The 21975-nt window shown below is 39.0% G+C and overlaps 1 protein-coding gene across 6 annotated transcripts in view; it reads left to right on the top strand.

Moving 5' to 3' along the window:
• The window catches only part of ZRANB3 (zinc finger RANBP2-type containing 3), a 362832-nt gene extending 351227 nt beyond the window's left edge, over positions 1–11605 (top strand). For all 6 annotated transcript variants that reach the window (XM_037850112.1, XM_037850110.1, XM_037850111.1 and 3 more), the window contains exons 20-21: positions 8626–8757; positions 10718–11605. In XM_037850112.1, coding sequence (XP_037706040.1) covers positions 8626–8757; positions 10718–10834 — 249 coding nt within the window. In that variant the 3' untranslated portion in view covers positions 10835–11605. The remainder of the gene's footprint in view (positions 1–8625; positions 8758–10717) is intronic.
• Positions 11606–21975: the final 10370 nt, after the last annotated feature.

Below are 21975 nucleotides of genomic sequence, written 5' to 3'. Positions count from 1 at the left end.
GTCTTTTCATATCTTTTGCCCATTTTATAATTGGGCTGTCTGTACTATTGTCATTGAGTTGTAGGATTTCTTTATATATGCAAGATATCAGTCTTTTGTCAGATACATGGTTTCCAAAAACTTTTGCCCATTGAGTTGGCTGCCTCTTTAACTTTTTGAGAAATTCCTTTGAGGTGCAGAAACTTCTAAGCTTGAGGAGTTACCATTTATCTATTTTTTCTTTTGTTGCTTGTGCTTTGGGTGTAAAGTATAGGAAGTGGCCGCATAATACAAGGTGTTGAAGATGTTTTCCTACACTATCTTCTAGGAGTTTTATGGTACTTTCTTTTATATTGAGATCTTTGGTCCATTTTGAGTAGGGGGTGAGGTAGGGGTCCTCTTTCATTGTTTTGGATATGGATATCCAACTCTCCCAGCCCCATTTGTTGAAAAGACCATTATGACTCAGTTCAGTGACTTTGCGGGCCTTATCGAAGATCAGTCAGCCATAGATCTGAGGGTCTATCTCTGAATTCTCAATTCGATTCCATTGATCTATATGTCTATCTTTGTGCCAGTACCATGCTGTTTTGACAACTGTGGCTTTATAATAAGCTTCAAAGTCAGGGAGTGTAAGTCCTCCCACTTCGTTTTTCTTTTTTAGAGTGTCTTTAGCAATTCGAGGCATCTTCCCTTTCCAAATAAATTTGATAACTAGCTTTTCCAAGTCTGCAGAGTAGGTTGTTGGAATTTTGATTGGGATTGCATTGAATCTGTAGATGAGTTTGGGTAGAATTGACATCTTAATGACATTTAGTCTTCCTATCCATGAACATGGAATATTTTTCCATCTTTTAAGGTCCCCTTCTATTTCTTTTAGTAGAGTTATGTAGTTTTCTTTGTATAGGCCTTTACATCTTTGGTTAAGTTTATTCCTAGCTACTTGATTTTTTTAGTTGCTATTGAAAATGGTATCTTTTTCTTGAGTGTCTCTTCAGTTTGTTCATTTCTAGCATATAGAAACATTACTGGCTTATGTGCATTAATCTTGTATCCCGCTACTTTGCTAAATTTGTTTATTAGCTCTAGTAGCTGTATCGTCGATTTCTCAGGGTTTTCTAAATATAAGATCATATCATCTGCAAACAATGACCGTTTTACTTCTTCTTTTGCAATTTGGATGCCTTTTATTTCTTTGTCTTGCCGGATTGCCCTGGCTAGCACTTCCAGCACAATGTTGAATAACTGTGGTGACAGCGGGCATCCTTGTCTTGTTCCTGATCTTAGAGGGAAGGCTTTCAGTCTCTCACCATTGAGTACTATGCTAGCTGTGGGTTTTTCATATATGCTCTTTATCATCTTGAGGAAGTTTCCTTCAATTCCTACCTTTTGAAGTGTTTTTATCAAAAACGGATGTTGGATTTTGTCAAATGCTTTTTCAGCATCTATTGAGATGATCAATTGATTTTTCCCTTTTGACTTGTTAATGTTTTGTAATACATTGATTGATTTTCTTATGTTGAACCATCCTTGCATGCCTGGAATTAACCCCACTTGGTCATGGTGTATGATTTTTTTAATGTGTCTTTGGACACATTATCTTCTAGGAGTTTTATGGTACTTTCTTTTATATTGAGATCTTTCATCCATTTTGAGTATTTTGTTGAGGATTTTTGCATCTATATTCATTAGGGAGATTGGCCGGTAGTTTTCCTTTTTTGTAGCATCTTTGCCTGGTTTTGGTATTCAATTGATGTTAGCTTCATAAAATGAGTTAGGTAGTGTTCCATTTTCTTCAATGTTTTGAAAGAGTTTGAGTAAGATTGGTGTCAGTTCTTTCTGGAAAGTTTGGTAGAATTCCCCTGTGAAGCCATCTGGCCCTGGGCATTTATTTGTGGGAAGATTTTTAATGACTGATAGGATCTCTTTGCTTGTGATGGGTTGGTTGAGGTCTTCTATTTCTTCTCTGGTCAGTCTAGGTTGTTCATATGTTTCCAGGAAATTGTCCATTTCCTCTACATTATCCAGTTTGTTGGCATACAGTTGTTCATAGTATCCTCTTATAATTTTTTTAATTTCTTCAGGATCTGCAGTTATGTCACCTTTTTCATTCATTATTTTGTTTCTATGGGTCTTCTCTCTTTTTGATTTTGTCAGTCTAGCTAGGGGCTTGTCAATCTTGTTGATCTTCTCAAAGAACCAACTTTTGGTGATATTTATCCTCTCTATTGTTTTTTTGTTCTCTATGTCATTTATTTCTGCTTTAATCCTTGTTATTTCTTTTCTTGTACTTGGTTTAGGATTGGTTTGCTGTTCATTTTCTAGCTTCTTCAGTTGATCCATTAGTTCTTTGATTTTGGCTCTTTCTTCCTTTTTAATATATGCGTTTAGTGCTATAAATTTCCCCCTTAGCACTGCTTTTGCTGCATCCCATAGGTTTTGGTATGTTGGTGTTCTCATTTTCATTCGTCTCTATATATTTAGCGATTTCTCTTGCTATTTCTTCGTTAACCCACTGATTGTTTAGGAGTGTGTTGTTTAACCTCCAGGTATTTGTGAATTTTCTAAGTCTCTGATGGTTATTGACTTCTAATTGTATTCCATTGTGGTCAGAGAATGTGCTTTGAATAATTTCAATCTTTTTAAATTTATTGAGGCTTGTTTATGTCCTAGCATATGATCTATTCTGGAGAAAGTTCCGTGAGCACTAGAAAAGTATGTGTATCCTGGTGATTTGGGATGTAATGTCCTGTATATATCTGTTAAATCTAATTCATTTATCAGATTGTTTAGGTTTTCAATTTCCTTATTGGTCTTCTGTCTGGTTGATCTATCTATAGGAGAGAGTGATGTGTTGAAGTCTCCCACAATTATTGTGGAAACATCAATTGCTTCCTTTAGTTTTGCCAGTGTTTCTCTCATGTATTTTGTGGCACCTTGATTGGGTGCATTTATGATTGTTATTTCTTCTTGTTGAATTGCCCCTTTTATTAGTATGTAGTGGCCTTCTTTGTCTCTCAAAACATCCCTGCATTTAAAGTCTATTTTATCTGAGATTAATATTGCTACACCTGCTTTCTTTTGGCTGTAGCTTGCATGAAATATTTTTTTCCATCCTTTCACTTTCAGTTTCTTTGTGTCCCTGTGTCTAAGATGAGTCTCTTGTATGCAACATATTGATGGTTCATTTTTTTTTTTGATCCATTCTGCAAATCTATATCTTTTACTTGGGGAGTTTAATCCATTTACATTCAACGTTATAACCGTGAAGGCATTTCTTGAATCAGCCATCTTATCCTTTGGTTTATGTTTGTCATATTTTTCCCCTCTGTCTATTAATATCCTTTATTGTACCCATACCGAATCTCTTTAGTACTGAACCTTTCTCCAAGTCTCTCTGTCCTTTCTTTGTTTCTCTGTCTGTAGGGCTCCCTTGAGTATCTCCAGTAGGGCAGGTCTCTTGTTAGCAAATTCTCTCAGCATTTGTTTGTCTGTGAAAAATTTAAGCTCTCCCTCAAATTTGAAGGAGAGCTTTGCTGGATAAAGTATTCTTGGTTGGAAATTTTTCTCACTCAGAATTTTAAATATATCGTGCCACTGCCTTCTTGCCTCCATGGTGGCTGCGGAGTAGTCACTACTTAGTCTTATGCTGTTTCCTTTGTATGTGGTGAATTGCTTTTCTCTTGCTGCTTTTCAGAACTTGCTCCTTCTCTTCTGTGTTCGACAGTGGGATCAGAATATGTCTCGGAGTGGGTTTATTTGGATTTATTGTATTTGGAGTTCGCTGAGCATTTATGATTTGTGTATTTATGTTGTTTAGAAGATTTGGGAAGTTTTCCCCAACAATTTCTTTGAATACTCTTCCTAGACCTTTACCCTTTTCTTCCCCTTCTGGAACACCAATGAGTCTTATATTTGGACGTTTTATATTATCTATCATATCCCTGCGGTCCGTTTCGATTTTTTCAATTTTTTTCCGCATTCTTTCTTTTATGCTTTCATTTTCCATTCTGTCATCTTCCAGGTCACTGATTCGTTGTTCAACTTCCTCTAGTCTTGTACTATGAGTGTCCAGAATCTTTTTAATTTGGTCAACAGTTTCTTTAATTTCCATAAGATCATCCATTTTTTTATTTAGTCTTGCAGTGTCTTCTTTATGCTCTTCTAGGGTCTTCTTGATATCCTTTGTATCCCGTACTATGGTCTCATTGTTCATCTTTAGTTCTTTGAGTAGCTGCTCTAGGTGCTGTGTCTCTTCTGATCTTTTGATTTGGGTGCTTGGGCTTGGGTTATCCATATCGTCTGGTTTTTTCATATGCTTTATAATTTTCTGTTGGTTTTGGCCTCTTGGCATTTGCTGAACTTGATAGGGTTCTTTTAGGATTTGTAGACCAATTGAAGTCCTTATCTCTAATTTATCAGATCTATAGCTTCGTGGAGTACGCTTTCTCTAACTAACCAGCAGGTGGCGTCCACGAGCCACCTGTTCTCCACAAGCCAGTTCTACCCTGCTTAGCCTTTTTGGTGAGTGGGGGAGTGAGTCTTGTTGGGTCCAATTGGTGTACCAAGCTTGCGTGTGTAGTTGGTGTTACCCGCCCTGTATATGGGGCGTGTTTCTGGGCAGTCAGGGAGGGGGGGTGGCTCTAACAATCAAATCTCCCTGGTGATCCTAGAGTTTTAAAGCTGCTGCAATAGTCTAATCCTTCAGTTCAGTCCTGCCACAGTTTGTCTCTGCCACTGACCCACAAGTCCTTGGTATTGGCGTATAGCTCCTGAGACTTGCAAGTGGGCCCCTCTTCCAGGCTGTGCACCCCAGGTCTTCTGTTGAGGGATGACTGTGCTATGTCACAGGTGAGTGCCGTCCCTCCAGGGCAGTTCTGGGCTGCTGGGCTGTGTAGGGAGGCTCCCAGTCTGCTGAAATATGGCTGAATGGGGCTTTGTTAATTCACACTGCTCCACCTTCCCAACTCTGGGACAATCAGCTGAGGTTGCAGGGAAGGCTAATGTCCACGCCCAGTTTTGTGGTGTGTGCCTGTTATTTGAAGCACTTCCGTCACACTGGGTTGTCTGGGGCAGGTCCGGGCTATGGGGCTGGCGACGGGCAGGAGTGTTTCCTGTCCACCAGGATGATGGCTGTGAGCGGACACCCCCCTTTTCTTGGGAAGTTGTGGTGTTTAGTGAATTTTCTCAGCCACTGGATTATTGCCTTTTGTCTCAGAGCTCTCTTAGTTCTGCTCTTGTCTTGACCTGCCCAAATTGCAAGTCTTTGAAGCTTTCTGTACTGGGCTTCTTAGAGTAATTGTTTTAGAAAAAGAAAAAAGGATTAAAAAAAAGGGCCCTCCTCAGAGATCTAACGGGTTATTGAAATGCTAAGATTCAAAGCAATTAGGGCCATTAAGGAAAGGATCACAGGGCAGAGAGATCAGCTTTTCTTCGGGATTTGCATATGAGCCTCAGGGCCTGAGCTCTGCCCTTCCCCTTTCTATGTTCACCAGAACTCCAAAAATCCTCCGCTTTTATTTTGGAGTTTTTCGTGTTGTTTTTTTCTATGCCTGTCTCCTCTCTGCTGGGCTGGCTGCTCTCAGATTCTCTGGTGTCTGGTCTCAGTCTATCTATGGTTGGAGTTTGGATCAGCAGAATGAGTTTCCGATAATGGCTGCCACTGCAGTTCTCCCTTCTCCTTCCGGGAGCTGACAGCCCCTCCTCCCATGGGACTGAGCCTGGCAGGGAGGGGTGCGGGTCCCCTGGCCACAGAAACTCACAGATTTCGCTGATCTCAGCAGTTCCACGTTTTCATGAGTGTTGTATGAAGTATGCCCAAAGTCAGATTGCTGTGTGGTGTCCAGTCCACGCAGTTCCTGGCTTTCTACCTACTTTCCTGGAGGAGTAACTAAAACATACAGCTCACCAGTCCGCCATCTTGCCCCGCCTCCCTTCTTTATTGTATAGCACTGATTGTTGAAGGAACTGAAACATTTGACAGTAGGATTTCCCACATTCTGAATTTGTCTTTCTGTATCCTCATGGTGTTGTTTAACATGTTCTTCTGTCCTCTCATATTTCCTGAATAATGGTTGTAAGATCTAGAAGATTAATTAGATTCTGATTCAGTTACTTTGGGAAGAGATCTTAACAGATGGTACGTTGCATGAGGAGGAACCTTTTGTCTAGTTGTTCCACTTTTCATGTTGTTAATATTAATGACAAGAGTCTTCAAAAACATAGTTCATTACAATAGAAGGTGCTTGGATACGTTCGTTCCATTGTAAAATGTAATCCTAGAGCAATTTATGACAAAATATTATTCTTAGCACACTATCATTGATACTCACTTGGCTTTCCAAAACTTAGTTGGATTTTTAATCTTAATACCTAGTCATTCCAAAATTTCAAACTACAGCAAAATGTGTGATTTTGTAGCATGCTTAATTAAAAAGGCTTACTCCTCTCAAACGGGTACTTGTACACCAAGGTGTATAGCAGTATTATTCACAATAGCCCAAAGGTGCAAACAACCCGGTGTCTATCAAGAGATGAATAATGTGGTGTATACATATAATAGAATATTATTCAGTCATGAAAAGGATTGAAGTTCTGACACAGGATACATACAACATGGATTAAACTTTAAAACATTATGCCAATGAAACAAGCCAGGCACAAAAGGACAAATCTTGCATGATTCCACTTACATGAAATATCTAGAATTGGCAAATTCATAGAGGCAGAAGTAGATTAAAGGTGAGCAGGGGCTGAGAGGAGGTGGGGAATGGGGAGTGACTGCTTAATAGGTAGAGTTTCTGTTTGGAGCAGTGACACATTTTGGAAATAGATAGTGGTGATTGTGAAGGTAATCAATGCCATGAATTGTACACGTAAAAATGGTTAAGGTGGCAAATTTTATGCTATATATTACATTTCATTATATTTTATGTATTATATATATTTTACCACAATTTTAAAAAGGATCACTCTTGACCCATTAAAATATTGGATAAATTCCTACTAGTTATATAAATCATATATTTTAATTTACCTGGTATTGCTGAATTAGAATCGAATTAATACTCATTTCCGCAAAGTGTCTTTGAGAGCTGGTGAAATACTATATTTCTCTAATGATATCCAGAGTTCCTGAAAGATTTTTTGGTCTAATTGTAGAGGATCATATTGCCTCCCTTGTAGGGGTGCTGTCCAGGCTCCAGTTCCTGTCTGCTGCCTGTGCAGAGGCTTCCAGAAGGTACACGATGAAACGACTCAAGGACATTTTCAAAGCAGCCTGTCTAGGAATGCAGAAGTAACATAAATGTATGTCAAATACAAAAGTACCCAGAGGATACATAGCACCTCAGGCCTCTGATTGGGAAGGCTAGTCAGAGAGGGAGAGCTTCTTTCAAGAGGTGAATTCAGAATGCTGGAGAGTAGCCCAGGTGATATGCTATAGAACTACTAGGGAAGAATAAAGAAGCACCTTCTGGATCGTAAAGTCTGTCAGAGCAAAGGAATTGGTTACAGAAGGCAGAAACAAAATGGATTTTTTTTTCTGACTACATGCCATTTGCTTGATGCACAAGACTGTCATTTGTGGTTTCTTATAACAATACCAACCTGAAAAATATAAATCAGTATGTATCTTCTAATTGAATTTGGAAAGTTCAGTATGGTGGAGAACGTAAGGCAAGCTGTAACAAAGTGCACCTGGATACAGTGCACAGCTTCAGCTTGCCTGCTAACTCTTGGAGTCTCTGGGCCCCTTGTGGGCCGAGCACCATCGACCAGGTCACCGTACCGCCCCGCTGGTCTGACAAGCTCTTAACAGTGCTTTAGAACGATGTCGAAGGTTCCCACAACTAGCAGCCATGAAATTGGCCAATTATAACTTCTTCCTTGCCAAGACCAAGGAAATAAAAATGACCTCCATACTCATTTTTGTGATATTCAAACAATTGCACTGTTACGGTCTGAGTTGGTTTTATAACCTCAGGTAAAATGCTAAAATAACATCTCATTTTAATATAGGGCATCATTGGTTAAATATAAAATGTGTATTTATGGACTGGCCTAAATAGTGACTGCTTTACATGCTGTCTTTGCTTATTCCAAATATGCAAGTTAGAGAGATTTGTTCTAGAAATTTCATTGCGGTCCATGTAACTTGGAAAGTTTTTGGTGAATAGCATAAAAATCCCAGATGATAGTTATTAATATTTAAACCATCACTGGTAAAAATAACAGGTGCATTTAGTTCAACAATGAAAAGATTGTTTGGGTCAGTAATACTCAGAAGATATTAATTTCCAATTTGTCCTTATTCTTTTCTGTTTTGTTTCACTTAATGTGTAAACTAACCCAAAGGTGCAAAAGCAACTGATTTTTCCCAATCTTTCAGGATTTTGGGTATTTTCTACTTGTAAATTTTTTCAAAATGGTTGAGGTAAGGAAAAAAAAACTTTTTAAGAAGGCTATTTTGTTGCCTTCAAATTGTTAACCCAGAGGTTTTTTCCCCACTCACAATAAAAAGCTATAAAGAACCTTCCTAATGTATTTTTCCCTGTGATTTTGCTGTATACACATATTGCACAATGCAAAAACCAACAATTCCCATAGTGTATGTTGAAAATTGCTGACCTTGTTTTCTTATTGCAGCTAAATGAAATTATAAGAAACCCAGGGGAAGGACATTTCTGGCAGGTGGATCACATCAAGCCAGTCTACAGTGGAGGAGGGCAGTGCTCCCTGGACAACCTTCAGACTCTCTGTACAGTCTGTCACAGAGAGGTCAGTGAAGCCCACAGACGGGTTTGACTCCACACAGAGAAATCAGACTGAAAATTTTGTGTATAGGTGTGGAAGATTACATGTATGAATCGATATCGCTGGTCTGGCTAATGAGAGGTGCTTTTTATTCCTGTGGTCACCTAATGCTTGGGTTTCATCTTGAGGCCTATGTAAGTTCTTAGTCACAGATGCAAGAGAAGCTATTTCCCTTAAAATTCATTTTAGGATGAGGAAATTTTCACCACGACCTAAAAGAAAATGAACACATCTTATATATTGCATAGCCTAGAAGAGATCCAGGCCCACAAACCAGAAGTTTGGTGAATTGGGGTGAATTGGGTCAATGAGTCATGTTTGCATTTCTAGTAAGGACATCCTGAAAATATCTGAGAACATTGATAAATTATCTCTAGGACCATCCGTCCAACATGCAAAGACTGCACTGCTGGCCTAAGTATGAAACCCATTAATGTTGGTATATCATGGAGCAATTACCTATTGTTTAAAGTGGGAGATATGATCTATTACTACATCATTTGTCTACCAGGATGAATGTTTAACAGGCAGTCCAGCAAAAGACAGTAGAACCTACCTATTGAGATAATCTTAGAAAGAAGCATATATTCAGTATGTGACTTTATAGCCAGCTTTTTTTTTACTTATGGCAAGATTTAAACATTTTCCCATGTTCTCCAGCCATTCATAATGTTCATCATCTACAATGGCTGCATAATATTCTGCATAATATTCTACTGCAGTTTGCTTCCCCATTCTCACAGTGATGAGCATTCAAGTCATTCCCATTTTGTGCTCTCTTATATAATTCTGCCAAGGACATTTTTTGTATGCAAAACTGTTTCTACAGTTTGAGTCCTTTCTTTAAAGGATATAAAATCGCTGAGTCAAAGTGTTTGGATGTTTTGGAAACTGTAGGAATTTATTGCAACAGTTTTCCAAAGGATCATACCCTGTGGTGCTCCCCCCACCTTGGCAGCAGAGTAGCGTGTCCATCAGCCTTCACCGGTGAGCGCTAATGTGGTGGGAGAGAAATGCCCTGCCATCAGTTTGTAGGCTTGTTTACTAGAGACACTGATGTTTTTAGAAAACGCTCATCAGTTGTATTTAATCTTTTGAGAACATTCACATTCTTTGCCATTGTCCGTATTGAATGAGCTCCCTATTATCCTTCTTTTAATATTTTAGATTCCACAATGTCTTCACAAATATAATTTTACATAAATGGAATCGTGTCATAGAGGCAGGTGTTTTTTTATTTGTTTATTTTTAGTTTTAAATCTCCCTACCCCTTCCACCAAGATCACTTCTTGCACACATGGAGTTCAAATTTGGGAAAAACCTATCTGATTTCTCACCTGTGCAAATTATGTACAAATTCAAGACCTATAAGAGAATTATGAAATAGTGAAAAAAATGCAGGCTGTTTTATAATTCCTTTTTTAGATTTTTATGAAAAATTTTACTTGTGGAGGCAGAAAAGGAACCCTGTTCTGATCTATCTCATTTTGTTTTTATGCATTGGCTTGGCTATTGAGTTGGGAATGGCTCTAGGCCCAGAAAATAGGAAGTGAGGGCCTTCTGCCTACTGTGCTCTGGAAAATCCCAAGGTGCCGTATGAGCTCCCACTTGGATGAGAAGGATCAGGGCCTCTTCTAGCCCCCGCATTCATGGTCTCAGCTGGTGGTAGGACAGCCCCCAAAGCTGTGTGTTTTCACCTCAGAATCGTCCTCATGAACCTAGACCCTCAGGGCACTTACCAGAGCTACTGCTCCTCTGCCTTGTGGTGTGGGTAGCCCCAGACAGCCCCAGATGGCAAAGCACTTGCAAGTGGGTATGGTGACAGGCAGATGTTTCCAGACTGACAAAATAGAGTTTTTGAGCTTCCGTAACCAGTGGCTTTTTTTCTAACATACATATGCGTGAATATTTTTTTAACTTTTAGAGAACTGCCAAACAAGCCAAAGAAAGGAGCCAGGTGAGAAGACAGTCTCTAGCATCAAAGCATGGATCTGACATCACACGATTTTTGGTAAAGCTGTCAAGTGTAAAAAATACTTGAATGGATGGCAAATGGTTTATGTGGAAGAGTTGATCACATTTTTTAAATATTTGTCTAATTTTGTGAGAACAAAACTTTTCAGAATCATGATCAAGAAATCAATGCCCTTTACTTTATAGTGAGGACTTTTGGTGTGAAATATCTTTTGAAACTTCTTAATAGAAACTGAGATACAATACTAAATACTCTGAGGTCTTGTTGATTTTAAGCATATGCTCAATTGTGGTCCAGCAAGGCTCTGTTAAGCCTGCATGTCTACCTGGTATACCTTAATCACTGTATTATGCATCAGTTGTGTTTGAAAAATATACTTTGGATCACCTGAAAAATGCTGCTGGATTAGTATTCATTTTGGACTGTTTTGTAGTTATAAATGGAACATTGCATACCCATAAGGGACATTTTGTAGACAAATTATCCTTAATTCAGGAATTCTGGGCCAAGCATGACCACCCTGCCTGGTATGCAGAAGATCTTTGCTCACTGAATGCATCCAAAATGGGCTTGGGATACACATTTTAGGTTGTTGCTTTTTTTAAATTTGTTAGCCTTCCATCTTTATTGAAAAGATGCTATTGAAAATAAGCTAATTATACCTGTGGGGTTTGTGAACAATTTGGGAGTTCTGGGTAAAGTAATTCTTGAAACTATTAAAAACCTGAAAACATAATATGTAAATGTTTTTAAGCTTCATTTTATTTTTATTTTTGAAATGCATAAAACTAGCCTTACTATCAAAGCACTCTTTGCCTCATGGTTATCATTTTCTGTTTTTAAAATCCTATCTCATTAAAAAGTTTACTTCCAGTACCTCTTTTTAAAAAAGTTGTGTTGATCAAATACTTTATAGTAAAGCATGGTCAGATGATATATACTTTAAAAAGCACAATGGTAATATGAAAATGTGATTTATATTTAAAAAAAAAAATCATGAAATAAAACCAGGGCATAATCCTGCAATATGTCAGAATCATGAGAGGTTAAGGCTCAGAAATACAGATCTAAGAAAGAATTACATTCACAGACAGCACTGTTTGTAAATACTGTTTTGAAGTAAACCTCATTAGCTTGAGCATTTTCCAGTTTTACTTAGCAGCCAGTGTTTTACAACATAAAGGAATTATTTTTAGAAAGATTCTACAATCATGAATTTTCCTTCCAGAATTGTGTCTAAGTTTATAATTAACTCATGTAACATAAAATAGTGTTTATTTTATAAATTCATTTGGGCCTTCTTTGGCCTCCTTTCTGCTTTGCTGCTCAAGCTCTTTGCAGGTTTCTGCCTCATTTCCAGGGTAACTTTGGATTCTGCAAGATTGAAAGCAGAGAAGCCTGCAGGCTTTCCTCCAGCATGTGATGTTTGCAAGTGAAAGTATGCTCTAAGTAGGTCAAATTTGAGTGTAGCTTGCTTTTTGATCAAACAGAGACAGTAATTCTAGGGAGGAAGTTTGCAAATGTGGGCAATTTATGATGGTTTGAGAGGAAATGGTTCATGAAGATGGTCTCTCTTTACACCAGGTTTCAAAAGTCAGACCAATTAAGTTGTCAGGAAAAACAAGCATTTGCACCCAGGATGGTGACTGGCTCATCCCCATCCTTTCCTGCTCTGCCTTCCCTAATATGATCCACTTTACTTCTGCAGCACATTGAGATCTAATGGAAAGACTTCAGTAGATAGATCCTGCTGGGGCAATTCAGGGAGGCTGGGTTTTCATCGTCACACTGTGAAAGAGAAACTGCTACTAAGGATTGTAAATGGAAGCTTGCGATAGAGGGACAAGGAAAGTGTCAGTGCAAGCATCCGAGGCCTGGGTGCAGAAAGAGAAGAGCAGGATGCTCCACAGGGTGGAAGACAGTTGCTACCATAGATTAAGTGAAGAAGGATGGACCCAGCTCTGAAAAGACTCAAAGAAGTTACAAGGCGCAGTTTAGCCTTAGAAAAGAAAAGGCTCTGATCCAGGGAACAGAACTAGGAAGTGATGGCTGGGGAACAAGTCAGAGAGTGTTTGCACTCCGGAAGCATAGACTGTCTGCGCTGAGAAATGAGGCCGTGGGGGCAGCGGAGGCTGTGCCTTTCCCCGACCTGAGACACGGAGCTGATTTGGCTGTGGGTGGTTAGGACCCCCTGAGCAGGGCTGACTCACGGACCGAACCACACACAGTCTTGCTTTCTTTTGTGTTTGCCGTCTGCAGACAGTCTCTGATGACCCATAAAATTGCTTTTAGCAGCCCCAGAGCCATAGAAGTGATTTGGTTTGGGATTTTTAAAGAAACCCATTTTCAGCATTAATCACAGTTTCATGTGTATTGGGGAGATTTTCCTGTGACAAATGAATGAATACCTTTCTACATTTTCTTAACTGGATGGGAAAAAGGATTTTTTGCCCAGATTACCTTGCTAACAGAGTGAATCTCTTCTCCAGATCCTTGAGTGAAACATTTAAAATATTTATTCTTTAGAAATATTTATTTTTTAGAAATGAAAGTATGAAGCACTTGATATGTCAAAAAAGATCAGTCTTTAAACCCTTCAGAGTAAACTGGAACAATATGTTTACTTATAGGATATGGAATCATGGATATCAAACATCAGAAATAGATTTTAGAAATAATATCTCATTTCCTGTTGCATATTATTGACCTGTCTCTCATTCTTCCTTTTAATCTTTTGAACTGGAAAATTGTGAGCTTCTAGTCCCTGCAGAAATCTATTTAAATACCCAATCACTGGAAAAATGTCCCATCCCTTCTCAAGTTTGTCACTTGCTTTATATTGTTAAGTTATTTTGCTGCCCTAGTTGTGTTCATATTTACTACCAGCAAATGTTATCAATATTGAAATGCATTCTAGGTTCCGACCCCCTGCCTTTCTGTATTTATAGCTTTTTTCTGGAAATTGACATATGGAATGCCTTAAAAATATTGTTAATTATTCTGCATTTGTTAAAGTATTTGTACTTCACAGTCTCTCTGCTCTTACACATCTGCCTTCTCTACCACCAGATTTTATCATTAGATTGTAGAAACCCCAAATTGTATATTATCTATATGGCAAAGTCTTTTTAAGAAAGATGCACAAAGTTTTGACTTGGCCTACAAAATGAGCTAAAGAAAATACTATCATAGTAACTAGCAAGTGCTCAGCACATATAGTTTGCACACAGATACCACACACCCACTGTTCTTGGTTGTAACTCCAGATGGCTACACTTCAGCTTAAGAACCACCTGTGTAAGCCTGCATGATGTCTTACCTGCTTTCCACAGAATATTCTCTAGAGGAATGACTTAACTTATGCCTTGACTTTTATCAAATTGATATTTTAAAAAGACATACATGAAACATTGCTATGCTGCTGATGATGTATTTTTGTTTTGAAAACTGTTATTGGAAGGTTTAGAGGTGATAATTCTTTATGCCTTCCTCCCCACATCAAATCTGGAAGCAGTTGAGAAAAGAGAGTCAGCTGGAAATCAAATGTCAGTTTTGAGGAATATTAATGAAGTAGAATAGGAAAGCGCGGTGTGGATCTGCAGCCACAGTCAAGCATTCCAGTGCCAGGTTCCACCATGTCCAGTCTGGACCCTGGCTCAGCTCTTACTCAGCGAAGTGGGAGCCTAACCTACCCTGGAAGGCAGGATGCTTAGCCCAAAACCAGGCCACGGTCCCTTGGGCTCATCGTACAGACGAGAGAAGGAACCCTAGGCCTGTCTTTAGAAAGCAGCCCAAGTGTCTGTCTCCTTAGCACCTAAAGTGACTGAACAGAAAGCCCCAGCCCTGTTGATGGGCTGAGTAGAGAGAGGTAGAGGATGAGGGTCGGGCCTTTCATGCTTCCTGCCTTCTAAATTCACCACGAGACTGCCACTTCTTCAGGCTTGGAGGACAAAACATTGTTCCATAGATGACTCGCAGACCTTGAAATCTAATGGAGTATGCCCTGCGGGGTTTTGGAAATGTTTGGGAGGGATGACCCCTGTTTTCCCTCTAGTTTTTCCCTATTGGAATAGGAATGTTTATCCTATGCCTGTCACTCTATTGTATATTGGAAGTTAGTAGATAATTTGTTCTCTAGGTTTCATGGGTCCACAGACAGAGGGGAATTGTGCCCCAGGACTGACTACACCCATAACCAATTTTGATGAGACTTTATACTAAGCATTTATACTCAGCATTGGGATATTGTGATGGAGTGAATGTAGCTTATATATAGAAAGAACATGTTTTTTGGGTCCAGAGGGTGGAGTGTGGTGGTTTGAAGCTCTGTGTACCCCAGAAAAATGTGCTTAAATTTAATCCATTCCTGTGGGTGTAAACCCATTGTAACTTACTTCAGTTAAGGTATGTCCCACCTCAATCAGCATGGATCTTTTCTTAAAATGCAATTTTATTGAAATATATTCACCTACCAGATAATCATCCAAAGTGTACAATCAGTAGTTCACGGTCTCACCATGTAGTTGTGCATTCATCACCACAGTCAATTTTTGAACATTTTCATTACTCCAAAAAAAATTAAAGTAAGAATAAAAATAAAAAAGAACACCCAAGACATCCCATACCCCTTATTCCCCCCTATTATTTACTTATTTATTGTCTTAATTTTCTTACTAATCTGTCCACACACTAGATAAAAGGAGTGTCAGTTGCAAGGTTTTCAAGATCACACAGTCACACTGTAAAAGCTATAGCTTTTAGTTATACAGTCATTTTCAAGAATCAAGGGAACTGGATTAAAGTTCAACAGTTTCAGGTATTTCCTTCTAGCTATTCCAATACACTAAAAACTAAAAAGGAATATCTATATAATGCATAAGAATAACCTCCAGAATGACTTCTCAACTCTATTTGAAATCTCTCAGCCACTGAAACTTTATTTTGTTTCATTTCTCTTTCCCCTTTTGGTCAAGAAGGCTTTCTCCATCCCATGATGCCAGGTCCAGGCTCACCCCTGGGAGTCATGTCCCGCATAGGGGGGAGGGTAGTGAGTTCACCTGCAGAGTTGGCTGAGAGAGGCAGGCCACATCAGTCAGCATGGGTCTTAATCCCATTACTGGCATCCTTTATAAGAGAATGAAATTCAGGCAGAGAGAGAGAAAGCCACAGAAAACAGGACGATGAAACAGAATCAGGAAGAGAAGAAAGAGAACAGGAGATGCTGCCATGTTCCTTGCCACGTGACAGAGGAACTAAGGATCACCAGCAGCCAGCCCAGAACACCACAGCCTTCAGGGAGAAAGCATCGCCTTGATGAAGCCTTGATTTGGAGTTTCTCTGAGCCTCAAAACTGTGAGTGAAATAATTCCCATTGTTTAACCCAACCCATTTCATAGGTAATTGGTTCAGCAGCCTAGGAAACTAAAGCAATTCCTATGTTGTTTTTAACTTTTATTTTTATTCTAGTAACAGATATTCAACCTAAAATTTCCCCCTTTAACCACAAATATATATGTAATATATAATTGTGCTCACAATGTTGTGCTACCATCACCACCACCGATTACCAAATGGTTGGTTTTCCGTTACCAAAACTTTTCCATCATCCCAAATAGAAACTGTACAATTTAAGCATTGCTTCCATATTACCTACCCCACCCTGTCCCCTGGTAACATATATTTTGGATTCTGACTCTTTGAATTTGCTCATTCTAATTATTTCATATCAGCGAGATCAAACGGTATTTGTCCTTTTATGTCTGGCTTATTTCACTCAACATGATGTCTTCAAAATTAATCCATGTTGTTGCATGGATCAGAACTTCATTCCTTCTTATAGCTGAATAACATTACATTGTATATACATGTCCCATTTTGTTTATCCAATAATCAGTTGATGGACATTTGGGTTACTTCCATCTTTTGGCAATTGTAAGTAATGCTGCTGTGAACATCAGTGTGCAAATATCTGCTCCAGTCCTTGCTTTCAATTCTTTGGGGTATATATCTATAAGTGTGATTGCCAGATCATGTGATAATTGTATTCTTAACTTTCTGAGGAACTGCCAATCTGTCTTCCACAGCAGCTGCACCATTTTACATTCCTACCAATAGTGGATGGGTGTTCCTATTTCTCTGCATCTTCTCCAGCACTTGTTATTTTCCGTTTTTTAAGTAGTAGCCATTCTAGTAGGTATGATATGGTATCTTGTTATGGCTTTGATTTGCATTTCCCTAATGGGTAATGATGTTGAGCATCTTTTTGTGTGCTTTTTGGCCATTTGTATCTTCTTTGGAGAAATGTCTATTGAAGACTTTTGTCCATTTTTTAATTGGGTTGTCGTCTTTTTGTTGTTGAATTGTAGGATTTCTTTATATATCCTGGATATTAAACCCTTATTGGATATGTGGTTGCCAAATATTTTCTCTCAGTAAGTAAACTTTTTCCTTTATGATGAAGTCCATTGATGCACAAAAGTCTTTAATTTTGATGAGGTTTAATTTATCTATTTATTTCTTTTGTTGCTTGTGCTTTTGGCATAAAGTCTAAGAGACCATTGTCTTCCACAAGGTCCTGAAGATGATTCCCCACATCTTCTTTTGGGAGTTTTATGGTCCTGGTTCTTATATTTAGGTCTTTCAACCATTTTGAATTAATTTTCATATATGGTTTGTGATATGGGTCCTTTTTCATTCATTTGCATATGGATATCCAGCTTTCCCAGCACATTTGTTGAAGAGACTCTTCTTTCCCAATGGAGTAGACTTGGCACCCTTGTCAAAAACCAAATGACCACAGATGTAAGGGTCTGTTTCTTAACTTCTCAATTCAATTCCAATGGTCTATATATCAGTTCTTGTACCAGTACCAGGCTGTTTTGACCACTGTTGTTTTGTATTAAGTTTTAAAATAGCAAAATGTGAGTCCTCCAACTTCATTCCTTTTTTTTAAGATGGTTTGGGCTATTTGGGGCCCCTTCCCCTTAAAAATGATTTTTGATGACTGGCTTTTCCATTTTTGCAGAGAAGGCTGTTGGAATTTTGATTGGGATTGTGTTGAATCTGTAAATCTCTTTGGGTAGAATTGACATCTTAACAATATTTAGTCTTCCAATTCATGAATGCAGTATATGCTTCCATTTGTTTAGGTCTTCTCTGCTTTCTTTTAGTGATGTTCTGTTGTTTCTGTGAATAAATCCTTTATATCCTTGGTTAGATGCATTCCAAGATATTTGATTCTCCTAGTTGTTACTGTAAATGGAATTTTTTCTTAATTTCTTCTTTATGTTGTTCATCACTAGTATATAGAACTAGCAGTGATTTTTGCATGTTGAACTTGTACCCAGACACTGTGCTAAATTCAGTTATTAGTTCTAGTAGGTTTTTTGTAGATCTTTCATGATTTTCTGTGTATAGGATCATGTCATCTGCAGTTAGGGAATTTCACCTCTTCCTTTCCATTTTATATGCCTTTTATTTCTTTCTCTTGCCTAATTGCTCTGGCTGGAACCTTCAGTACAATGTTGAAAACAGTGGTGACAGTGGCATCCTTGTCTTGTTCCTTATCTTAAAGGGAAAGCTTTTGGTCTTTCCTCAAAGAGTATGATGTTAGCATTGAAGTTTTCATATATGCCCTTTATCATGGTTGAGGAAGTTTTCTTCTTTTCCTAGTTTTCCATGTGTGTTTTTTTGTTTGTTTGTTTGTTTGTTTTTTTTTGTTTTTTTTCAAGAAGGGATCCGGGATTTTGTCAAATACCTTTTCTACATCAATTGAAGAAATTGATGTGGGTTTCTTTCTTCATTTGTTAATGTGGTATATTACATTAATTGGTTTTCTTATGTTGAAATACCCTTGCATACTTAGGATAAATCCCACTTGATCAAGGTGTATAATTTTTTTAATATGCTGTTTGTTGGATTCCATTTGCTGGATTTTGTTGAGGATTTTCACCTCTATATTCATTAGGGATTGTGGTCTATAATTTTCTTTTCATGTATCTTTGTTTTGTTGTTAGGGTGATAATGGCCTCATAGAGTAGGTAGGGAGTGTTCCGCCTCTTCAGTTTTGGAAAATTTTGAGCAGGATTGGTGTTACTTCTTCTTGGACTGTTTGGTAAAATTCCCATATGAAGCCATCTGGTCCTCAGCTTTTCTTTATTGGGAGGTTTTGATTACTGATTCCATCTCTCTACTAGTTATTGGTCTCTTGAGATCCTGTGTATCTTCCTGAGTCAGTGTCGGTGGTTTGTGTGTTTCTAGGAATTTGTCCATTTCATCCTTCCAAGAAAATCAGCCTCATGTGAAAGCACAGGGTCCTCTCTGTTCTCTTCTGAGCATGCATCTTGTCCTACAAATGCTCTCATTGCTTTAGGAATTCCCCTTTTCACCAGAGTATAATTGCCCCTTTTATCCAAATAGACTACTCTACCCTCCAGAGTAGAGGTATTAAAGCTGGTAATTCTTTGTCCCATGCTGCTTTGATCTGATTGGTTCTTACAGTGTTTTAGCAGGGCAAGTTCTGGAAGAGTGAGCCACTGAGGAGTTTCCTGGTTTAGTCTTTAGGCCGCCACCCCCCACCCAGTGAATTGGCATCAACATGCAGGCACCCCAGTGTGCATGTAGGAGTTACTCTTCTTTCTCCAGAATCAGGCCAGGGACCCAAGCTGAGAGCCCAGGCCGGCTCCACACTGAACTGGGAAGGGAGGGCCAGCAAGGTTCCCATGAGCTTTTCCTAACATTTTAAAGTTGTGATTTCTTGATTTGGTGCTCTCCCAGTTACTGTGGCCCTTTAACTGTTTTCTGCAGCTGAGAGGAAGGGGACTCTGCCACTTCTCTCTAGTTGTTCAAAGATTCTGTTGGCGGGCACCTCCAAAGTGTCCCATGCTGCCATCTCGGTCACCTGCTCTCATTGCGATTTTGATTTGCATTTCGTAAATAACTAATGTACTTGAACATCTCCTCAGGTGTGTTTTGCTTGTTCTTATTTATTTCCTTTTCTGTGATAGACCTATTCATGACTCTTTTTTTTTTTTTTTTTTTTTTTTGCCTGTTTTCCTATTAGATATTTAATCTTTTCTTACTGATCACTGGAGGGATTTTAAGAAATATGTTCTGGACATTAATCCTTTGTTGGTTCTGTATATGCAGTTATCTATTTCCAGTTTGTAGCTTGTCTCTTCACATTCTTTATGGTGTTTATTGAGCAGAAGCCCTCAATATTGATGTAGCCGAATTTATTAATGTTTTCCTTTATGGTTATACTCTTTGTGTCTTATTTAACAAGTTTTCTTAACCAGATTTAGCCAAACACAATCCTCCAGACTGCCAAGTATGCCCAAGCTTTCTGACCCCAAATGCAAGGAGTTAGGGTCCAACTCTGGACTTTAGACATCAAATGAGCAGGCCCTCATTACTCCCCATGAATTCTTACATTAGCTAGTGGGTCTCTCTATTCCTTGCAATCAGAACACCTCAACTAAATCACTGTAACCTATCACTTCCCTGTAAAAACTGAAAAATATAAGTGACCCCTAATGTAAATACAAGCTTAAATTATTTATAAGGTTCTGCCACTTAATGCTACATTATAGTCAAAGTATATAGTACGTCACTAACTGTGCCAGTTTGAATGTATTGTGTCCCCCAAACGCCATTATCTTTGATGTAGTCTTGTGGGGCAGACGTTTTGGTGCTGATTGATTAGATTTGCTTGGAATGTGCCCCACCCAGCTGTGGGTGATGACTCTGATGAGATACTCCAATGGAGGCATGGCCCCACCCATTCAGGGTGGGCCTTGATCAGTGGAGCCATATAAATGACCTGACTGAAAGAGAAGGCATTCAGTGCAGCTGTGAGTGATGTTTTGAAGAGAAGCAAGCTTGCTAGAGAGGAATGTCCTGGGAGAAAGCCATTTTGAAACCAGAACTTTGGAGCAGACGCCAGCCATGTGCCTTCCCAGCTAACAGAAGTTTTCCGGACCCCATTGGCCATCCTCCAGTGAAGGTACCCAATTACTGATGTGTTACCTTGGACACTTTATGGCCTTAAGACTGTAACTGTGTAGCCAAATAAACCCCCTTTTTATAAAAGCCAATCCATCTCTGGTGTTTTGCATTCCGCAGTATTAGCAAACTAAAACACTAACCAACCAAAAATTTGAAAACCACTCTTTAATTTACCCTAAATTTCTCTTTCCTCAGTACCATCATTTTATTACATCCCTTCTCTGCCATAGCCAGCTTTCTTTACAGGGCCAATTTTTACAATGAGCCTATAGTCCACACCAGAGGCAGCTGCTGGGTGGTCAGCCCAATTTACTCACTAGCCGTCTCACCTCCAGGCACGATTTAAACCCATGCCCCAGCCACATGACGAGTGACCACTCATCCTGACTCCGTTGGGTGCATCCTAGACATGCAACTGAACTAAACCTGTAAACCTCCATGGATGTAGCGAGGCCCTCTGGCTTCAGTGCCTCCTGTCACTGACCCTGAGAGCTCACCTGCCAATCACAAACACACTTTGAATTGTCGTCTTCACAGAGGGACAGAAGGAGGCTGAGGACTGAGCACCACCCAGGGCAGGACCATCTGATAAGCAGTAGACTCTCGGAGAGCATGTGAACAAGGTTTCTGCTGGATGTTACTAATTTTTCAGATTGTGAGCATTAAACAAGCTAACCTACTGTGTTTCCATCTGGATTCCACAGGCCTCCCTTCCACACCCCAGGGTCTGAGGATGTAGTCTTAGGGATCTTTGAGTTCTCTTGATTCTTTTAAAAGCATTTTTCCATTTCAATGATAATGTATAAAAATGCTTATGTACTATTCTGGCTCAAGGGAGCACCTTATAAGTAAGAGCTGCAGAGAGATTCTGGTGCCCACCTTTAGAGTTGAGATTTCTATCACAGGACTACTGAGTTATCCAAAGACAAATGCCAGGGTATGCAAGAAGTTTGTTCCTTTAAGAGGCACCTTGCATTGTTAAGGTTTGAGAAACTCTGAATGAGTTTATTAAGTTATGGAAAAATTATATGCTCTAAAATCATTGTGATAGTTAATTTCATGTGTCAACTTGGCTAGGTTATAGTGTCCAGTTATTTGGTGAAAAACTGGCCTGCTTGTTACTGTGAGGGTTTTTCATTATGGAATTTGCATCCACAATTAGTTGGTTGCATCTACAGTCAGCAAAAGTGATTGCCCTTGGC

Source organism: Choloepus didactylus, chromosome 9 (genome assembly GCF_015220235.1).
Source record: "Choloepus didactylus isolate mChoDid1 chromosome 9, mChoDid1.pri, whole genome shotgun sequence".
In the NCBI taxonomy this organism is placed as follows: Eukaryota; Metazoa; Chordata; class Mammalia; order Pilosa; family Megalonychidae; genus Choloepus; species Choloepus didactylus.
This window is presented reverse-complemented; position numbering and strand designations above follow the sequence as displayed.